At 48.2% G+C, this 9,153-nt stretch overlaps 1 protein-coding gene across 1 annotated transcript; it reads right to left on the minus strand.

Moving 5' to 3' along the window:
* Window positions 1–1,485: 1,485 nt before the first annotated feature.
* Window positions 1,486–6,789, minus strand: LOC134299160 (uncharacterized). Its single transcript, XM_062981091.1, has 2 exons — window positions 5,025–6,789; window positions 1,486–1,796 (listed from the first exon to the last, which is right to left on the minus strand). The coding sequence occupies exons 1-2, from the start codon at window positions 6,570–6,572 to the stop codon at window positions 1,755–1,757; spliced, it is 1,590 nt and encodes a 529-aa protein (XP_062837161.1). The 5' UTR covers window positions 6,573–6,789; the 3' UTR covers window positions 1,486–1,754.
* Window positions 6,790–9,153: the final 2,364 nt, after the last annotated feature.

Consider the following 9,153-nt stretch of genomic DNA (forward strand, 5'->3'; position numbering starts at 1 on the left):
TCCCCTTGCTTTTTTTAAAAGTAGAACATCTCAGTAGCAGAAATACTCTATCTTGCAACAACCTGGAAACGGCACTGAAAATAGCATTTAACCAATATTATTATTATTATTATTATTATTATTATTATTATTATTATTATTATTATTATTATTATTGGTTAAATGCTGTTTGCAGTGCAGTTTCCAGGTTTATTTTATTTTAATTATTATTCCGAATTCAGACTGACAAAGTTCTGGAACACAACACACCAGACATCACAGTTGTGGAAAAGAAAAATGTTTGGATCATTGATGTTGCCATCCCAGGTGACAGTCACATTGACGAAAAACAACAGGAAAAACTCAGCCACTATCAGGACCTCAAGATTGAACTTCAAAGACTCTGGCAGAAACCAGTGCAGGTGGTCCCGGTGGTGATGGGCACACTAGGTGCTGTGCCAAAAGATCTCAGCCGGCATTTGGAAACAACAGACATTGACAAAATTACAATCTGCCAACTGCAAAAGGCCACCCTGCTGGGATCTGTGCGCATCATCCGAAAATACATCACACAGTCCTAGACACTTGGAAAGTGTTTGACTTGTGATTTTGTGATACGAAATCCAGCATATCTATCTTGTTTGCTGTGTCATACAATAACAACAACAACAACAACAACAACAATATTTATCGCTCTGTCTGCTGTCTGATGAGTAACTGCAATAGCTACATCTCTGGGACACTTTTAAGGACTACCTACAGGACAATGTCACAACACAGAAAAAAATGGGAAAAGAAAATAATTCCCATTACACCTACATTTTGCCATTTTAGTGATCTCTGTGCACAGGGAACCATCTGGAGCTGATTCCCAAGTGGCTTTAAAATCCTTGTGTTTCTACACACTAAAGAAATAGGCTCAAACAGGGAACCTATGCATCATCTGATGGGTCCCATGGAAAAAAAATATCGTGTCAGAAGCAACTCGAGAACATATTGCAAGTTGCTTCTGGTGTGAAAGAATTGGCTGTCTACAGAGACATTACCCAGGTGACGTCTGGATGTGTTCTCTGGGAGGCTTGTCTCACATCCCTGCAAGCTAGAGCTGACAGATGGGAGCTCACCCTGTCTTGCGGATTTGAACTGGCAACCTTCAGGTCAGCAACCCAACCTTCAGAAAGTGAGATGAAATCTACCCAATGAAAAGGAAATTCACTCTTGTAAGAGTCATCACGGGGAACGGTGTCTGACTGAAGCTTTATCACCAATCCTTCTTTCCACAACAAGCTAAAATTTTCAAAATCCAATTGTTCCTGGGACAGAAAGTGAGGTGAAATCTTCAGCATAGGAGCACATTCAGCAAAACAAATATTACAGGAGTGTTTACCCTTCCCTATGCTATCCAATACTTTAAAAATGGCTGGAGTTAACACTCAAAAATTGAACCTGCTCCAACTTACATACAAATTCAACAAGAACAAACCTACAGGATGTCAGCTCACCACAGCCGCTCCTGAATGAACACACAAGACTCTCTGTGATATCACCAGAAACTTTTACTGTAGGAAACATGAACATCAGAAAAGCCAAGAATGGGAGGCTCCGGCCAACCCTCCTTTATATACCCTCCCCCTCATTTGAACAGTCTCTTCCCGCTCAGTAAAACCCCGCGCAAAATTCCCCGCCAAGTCCATCAGCCGTTTCTCCTCCGAGTCCTGGGACGCAGGTGTCTTATCAATGTCAGTGACCCTGAAACTCAGAGCCACATCCAGGCTCTAGTAGCAGGGTTCTGACATGGCGTCCTCCTCCCCTTCGTCCTGGAAGGAAAAGATTAAACACAACTATTGTTCTCCGCTGTCCAGAGTTCCTTTATACTTTTTTAACAGGCTGCAATGGAATACCGGGTGTACCTTTCCTAGGTCCTTTGGTAGCCTCAGCTCATAGGTCACTTCGTTTATTCTTTTTGCTACCCTGAATGGCCCTATATAGCGTGGAGCCAATTTCTTGGATGGGAACCCCAATTTCAGGTTTTTTGTGCTCAGCCAAACCAGATCTCCTTCGCCCAATTTGTCCCCCTCTCGGCGCCTACGATCCGCAAAGAGCTTGTACTTCTTTTGTGTTTCCCGCAATGCCTCTACCACGGTTCGCCACCCTTGCTTGATTTTGGCCGGCCATTCCTCGTCGGTCTGGCCCTCCCCTTCCTTCCACTCGGGTAGCCTGGGGAAAGGTGCCACCTCCTGTCCGTATACTATTTCGAATGGGGCACGACCTGTGGCCGAATGTACGGCCCCGTTAAAAGCCATCTCAGCAAACGGAAGAAGGTCCGCCCAATCATCCTGTCTATAATTGGTGTACATCCTTAAGAATTGGCACAGTGTCTGTTGGGTACGTTCGACCCCCCCGTTGGTCGCGGGATGAAAGGCCGAGCTCAGGTTCCTTTCTGCTCCTAACAGCTGTAAGAATTTTCCCCAAAATTTTGCAGTAAATTGGACTCCCCGGTCACTAATTATCTTGTCGGGACACCCATGTAGGCGATATACGTGCTTCACATACAAATCAGCAAGTTTTTCAGCTGAAGGAAGTTTTGGCAGAGCCACAAAGTGTGCCTGTTTTGAGAATAAGTCCAATATTGTCCAAATGTATCTGTGGCCTCTGCTGGGGGGTAGTTCGCCTACAAAATCCATGGCTACGCATTCCCATGGCCTCATGGGCTCTACCACCTTCTGCAATAGCCCCTGGGGCTTCCCCGGTGGTGTTTTTCCCTCTGCGCATAATTCACACTGCGTGACGTACCCCCTGGCGTCTTTCCTCATTCCGGGCCACCAGCATTGTTTGGCCAACAGTTTAATAGTCCTGGTGGGGCCTAGATGACCCGCACCCTTGTTATCATGGTACTTCCTTAACATTTCTCGTCTTAAACATTCAGGAATATACAATTTCTTATTTACAAACACCAAATCCCCACACAATTCTCCCTTTTCTTTGTTTGTTTGTAACCATTTGTCCATTCCATACGCTCGCTTCAACTCTTCCTCCCATATTTCTCCTCCCCCCGTGGAAATGGCAGTACGTTTGTTTTCTTTGGCCGCTTGTGCTCGAGTTAGTACTGCCAGGCCCCATTGCTTATCAAGAAAAATACTCCCTTCAGATTCCTGAATTCCTCCCCCGTGCTGAGGCATCCGAGAGAGAGCGTCAGCGAGTATATTATGTTTCCCCTGGAAGAATCTGAGTCTGAAATCAAAACGGCTGAAATATTGGGCCCATCTAATTTGCTTCGCTGATAGTTTACGAGGGGATCTTAGATACTGTAAATTTCTATGGTCAGTCCACACCTCAAACGGTGTTCCACTTCCTTCCAGGAAGTGTCTCCAGCACTCTAGTGCTTTTAGAATCGCTAAGGCTTCTCTCTCCCAAATCGGCCAGTTTTTTTCTGTATCACTAAACTTTTTTGACAGATAGCCACATGGCTTCAGGTTCCCCCCCTCGTCTTTCTGTAGCAGAACTGCCCCATATGCCCGGTCGGACGCATCGCAATGTAATACAAAGGCTTTAGACATATCAGGGTGCTGTAGGACAGGCTCCTCCGTAAAACGCTTTTTAAGGGCTTCGAAAGCTTCCTGGCATTCTATTGTCCAGGTCAGTTTGGCCCCTGGGGCCTTCACTTTGGCTGTTTCTCCCCTACCTTTAGTCTTTAACAAATCCGTTAATGGCAAAGTGAGGCGCGCAAAGTCCTTGATAAATGTTCTATAGAAGTTTGCGAACCCTAGGAAGGATTGCAGCTGCTTCCGTGTTTTGGGGGCTTCCCACCCCCTCACGTCTTCTACCTTCGCAGGGTCCATCGCCACTCCCTGGGAGGAAATCCTATACCCCAGAAAGTCTATCTGGTCTTTATTGAACTCGCACTTGGCAAGCTTCGCATACAGTTTTGCTTCTCTCAACTTTTGCAGGACTTCCCTGACTAGTTCTACGTGTTGCTCCTTAGTCCGAGATACTAACAATATGTCATCTAAAAAAACAAAGACTCCCTTGTACAACAATGGATGCAACACTTCGTTGATTAATTGCATGAACGCGGCGCCTCCGCCGCACAAACCGAAAGGGAGCACACGATAATTGAATAATCCGAATGTACAGGAGAAGGCCGTCTTCCACCTGTCCTCTGGTTTAATCTGCAATTTATGGTATGCTTCAATTAAGTCCAATTTAGTGAATATCTGTCCCTCCGATAACTGGGCGATCAAGTCCTTCACTAAAGGTAGGGGGTATTTATTTCCAGAACTGATTGCATTCAGGCCCCTGTAGTCAATGCAGAGCCTCAGCGTTTGGTCCTTTTTGCGCCTGAACAACACAGGCGCCCCTAGAGGGGAATTTGAAGGCTCTATGAAACCCCTCGCTAGGTTTTTATCAATGTATTTTCTCAGTTCCTCCTTTTCCCTAGCCGACATTGGGTATATTTTTGCCTTAGGAAGCTCTGCTCCTGGGACTAGCTCTATCTTCACTTCAACTCTCCGCTTCGGTGGGAAACTGTCTGCTTCCTTCTCATCAAATACGTCCACAAAATCCCGATACTCTGGGGGTAATTTATCTGCCAGTTCTGCTATCCTGATAGAGTCTTCCTCCCCCCTTTTCCCCGGCTCTCTCTCCACTTCCTGGCTCCCTTCTTCCAACTCCATCCTGAAGATCATGCTCTTATCCTCCCAGTTGATTTGCGGGTTGGCCTGCCCCAGCCATGGCATGCCTAGTATAACATTATAGCTGGCTATTTGTGATATCACAAATGACACCTTTCCTTCCCAACTCCCTATCTTACACTTTACATCTTCGGCACTGTACTTAGCTAATGATCCCGATGCTGTGGATCCGTCCAACTGCGAAAAAGCTATTGGGGATTCTAGGTTCGTTCTTTCGCATCCCAATCCCTCGGCTAATTCAGGGGAGATGATGTTCCTGGAACATCCACAATCCACAAATGCTTTGCAGGTTGCTTGTTTGCTGCCACTTTCCAGCTGAATGGGGACCACTATCATGGCTTTGTCCTGACTTACCAACCCCCCCGAGTGGTGCCTCATCGGTGGTTCTTCCTCGGCGCGTTTCCCTGCCACGGCTCTTGGTTTGGGCGGGCCTCCGCCTTCCCCTTTTCTCTGCCAGCACTCGGCAGCCCTGTGGCCCAAACGGCCGCACACGAAGCAGCCCCTCCTGCTGGTGCTCACGTTCCCTGGCGGCTCCGTTCTCCTCCCGGCTGGGGTTGATCCCTCCTTCCGGCTCCCCTCTTTCATCTGCGGCCGCTGCTGTAGCCCTCCTCGGTGCCTCCTCGCCTGGGCCAGCGATGTCTCGACGCGCCCCGCCAGCTGAATCCATCCGCGCAGTGTGTCAGGCTCATCACGATGCACCGCCCAGGAGAGGATCTCCCGCCTGAGCCCCTCTTTGAAGAGTTCTATCTTTGTCACTGCAGACCATTCCGGCACCTTTTCAGCGAGGCATTGGAACTCCTCCGCATACTCAGATACCGACCTCTGCCCCTGGGAGACGGTCTTCAACTCCTCCCTCGCCCGGATCTGCTCCAGTGGATCTCGGAAACGGGTCTCCAGGGCCCCCATAAAGCGTCGGAGTGACCCCAGACATGGGTCGCGCCGCGCGTGTAGTTGAACGTACCAGCTGGCCGCTCCCCTCTTCAACACTGCACCAATGGCCCGTACCCGGCTGGATTCCGTTCTGAAAGTGTGGGCATTGTCCTCCATATAGCCCCTCACCGTGGTCAGGAAAAAATCCAGTTCAGAGGACTCTCCCCCAAACTCGATCCTTAGTTCCTCTCGTCTCGGTAGGGGTCCCTGTGGTGGCAATCCCCAATCCTCCGCCCGTCGCAAGCCCCCTTGCGGGCCAGTGGGCCCCGCTGCTGCTTCCCTTTGTCCTGTGCCACGCCCGGCATTCGCCAGGGGCACCAGGGTCTCAGTTGGGAGCGTAGCCGGGATTCTCGGAGGCTTTTCCCCTTCGTCGTCACTCTCCTCCACCCGCGTCAGGCTCGTTTGGATCTTGGGCCGGGCACCGGGCTCCTTTCGCATTTCCCTTCCCTTCGGTGCTGGGAGGTCTGCAAAGCCCTGGCTGCTTCCCATGCTCACGTCCCACATTGAGCTAGCCCGGAGTTCCCTTCCTCGCTCCGGCTCCGCCAAAACCGCCAGGCGCTCCATCGCCCTCGACATCACTGCCAGGGTGGTCTCCATCGCCGACATCCTCTCCTCCAGAAACACCATCTTTTGCGGGCCTGGGGAAGGTGAACCTTCCTCTCCTCCGGTGCTGTCTCCCCGCACCACTCCACGCCTCTGGGTTACCCCATTTGGCTGGGCATAAGCGGTGGAGGACGCCAGGGCCGCCAGCTGGTGGAACTCAGCGTCCGTCTCGGGAGTGGCCCTTTCCGACCTTCCTCCTCCGGCGCCCAAGAGCTCTTCATCCTCCACTTGCATGTTACACCTCACCGCTACAGCGGGATGGTGTCCGTATTCTTGGCTTAGTGTCAGCTCACCACAGCCGCTCCTGAATGAACACACAAGACTCTCTGTGATATCACCAGAAACTTTTACTGTAGGAAACATGAACATCAGAAAAGCCAAGAATGGGAGGCTCCGGCCAACCCTCCTTTATATACCCTCCCCCTCATTTGAACAGTCTCTTCCCGCTCAGTAAAACCCCGCGCAAAATTCCCCGCCAAGTCCATCAGCCGTTTCTCCTCCGAGTCCTGGGACGCAGGTGTCTTATCAATGTCAGTGACCCTGAAACTCAGAGCCACATCCAGGCTCTAGTAGCAGGGTTCTGACACAGGACCTACAGAATCTTATTTGTGACCTGGGATATCAACACTCCAGATCTGGAAAAATTAACTTTTGGGATTACAATTCTCCAACCACCAACAGACAGCATGGCCAGTGGCCTTTTGCCTGCCCAGATATTTCAATTTTGGAAGAATCTCAGGGATGCAGGGTATTCCAGTCATTGTCAAGGCAAAGGGAGGAGTCAAAGGAAAATCGGTGAGTTCAGATTTTTGGAAATTACACTCTTTCCCCCGTACAGAAAGAACAGCTAAATCCCGAACATGTCTATGAAAGAATAAATTTCAGTGCAGGAGCATCTCAAGCTGGAAAATGAGGTCCACTTAACAGATTCTTGGCTGCAAAGCCGGGTTCTGTTTCATGTAGCAGCCAAGCAGCAGAGTTCAGCTACTTGGCTTGACCTAGCCTTTTATTCCTGATCAGTGATCAGAGATAGTTGCAAAAGCAGTGTGAGGGCTGGATGGGGCCCTTCCACAGTCTGCATCTAGGAGAGCAGTAGGACAATCAAACCGAGGGTGCTATTTTTTCCTGGAATATCAGGTATGCATGTTGTGTGCTCACTATTCATACATGAAGTGATGCATCAAGAAGCTGATTTAATAGACAAGGAATGGAAAAGATGTGCCTTGCCTGGGGTGCCAATGGTGGTCTTAATCGAGCGGTCTTCTTTTTCTGACTGCCAAGGGCAAGAGAACCTCCAGGGTGTGCCGCAGAGTTTTAAGGGCTCTTAAACTTAAAACAACAACTTGAGAAACATGAAATGTCTTCTGATAGGAGGGAGGAATAATTGGCCTCACCAAGCACAGAGCTCTTGAACTGAAAGAGAACCGATGAGGTTGCCAAATGCTCAACTTGAAAACTGGGCTCAAATCCCAGTTCGTTTAAAAAGCTCATTAGTTGCCTTGATTTACACACAAAGTTTCATTTGAAGGCATCTGATTCTGGGGGAACCTTGAAATTGTTTTTTTTTTTTTAAATCCTGTATGGAGGGAAGATAGGGTCTGATTCTATGAGAACTCTAACATTGTGATTGACTATCATCCTTTAGTATAGAGAAATACAGGTAAAAGGTTTCCTCAAATGATCAGCAAGGACACAAGAAAAGCATTTTGAACCGGAGGCAAGGATCAAGGAAGAAAATGAATGAGTAATAACGCACCACAGGCATGCCGCTATGTCGGGAACAGGGTCTGACTTCATCACAGGCCAGCAACAGCTAAAAGATCACCTGAGGGCTTTTGATGCCTTCAACACGTGGCAATGCTGCATCTCCCGATAGCATCTCAATGCCATTGGATTGAATGTATGCTGTTCTTCTCTTGCACAACCATCTCTGGCCCTTTTGAGGAAGAGGAATGCTATGTTTGTTCTTCTATCAAAGCCTCACCTGAACAAGACTGGGCAACTTGGAAGGCACTGAACAGGCTGCGCTCTGGCACCTTAAGAAATGGGGCTACAAAGTGAAGTGCACAACAAGAGCAAACCACAGACAATCTATTACAATGCAGTCTGAGTCCTGCTAGATACACAATGGAGGACCTTCTTATAGCAACACCAGAGGCACTCCAAGTGCCAGCTACTGGTCAAAGGACATTTAATATAATGCCAAGTTTTAAACTTTCTTTGTGTTTTTAAATACATTACAACTGTACACTCGGTTCGCTTCTGATATGATAAATACATCTGAACAATTCTCCAGCCTCTGCAGAAGCAACTGTAGGAAGCAAGGAAAGGGGAAGACAGTTGGGTGGGCTGATCCTTAAGGCAAGCTGATTTTTATCTATAAAGGAAAAAGGTCAGAGGTAGGGCAAGGCAGAGGAAGAGTGCCTGTCATTTGAACCTGAAGAATGTGCATAAAGCTCTCCTTCCTGTCAAATGGGATCCTATTACCACCATCAACGGCCTTCTCTGTGCATTCAACTAGGAGAGCTCACAGACAATGGTGTTTGCTTTTAACAGACTCTGCCACTTCATTGGCCCAGTTCAAATACAGCTGAAGGAGATCTTAGGCCCTAAGTATGGTGTAATTTCAAATACTGTTCAATGAACTGAAGAATTCACAAAGAGTGACTTTCCAGCAGAAAGGTGGAGAAAGCTGTTAGCAGCAAGGCTAAACTACCATACGGCCGAACCCTATCCACCCATCTTTTGCACAACAGCTACTTTTTAAATTACTCCATGTCTGTCTGTGGGGAGTGGCTGGAATAACTTGCTCTGTTCTTCTCTAAAACTTGACAATAGGTGATGTCATGCAGAGAAAAGATGAAGTTGTGAAGCTGGTCGAGCAGAGGGTTTTGAACTGGAATGAAATGATCAGCCAAGCTGGTGTGTCTGCAGGTTGTATTTCTGCAAC

Source organism: Anolis carolinensis, chromosome 5 (assembly GCF_035594765.1).
Source record: "Anolis carolinensis isolate JA03-04 chromosome 5, rAnoCar3.1.pri, whole genome shotgun sequence".
Classification (NCBI taxonomy): domain Eukaryota; kingdom Metazoa; phylum Chordata; class Lepidosauria; order Squamata; family Dactyloidae; genus Anolis; species Anolis carolinensis.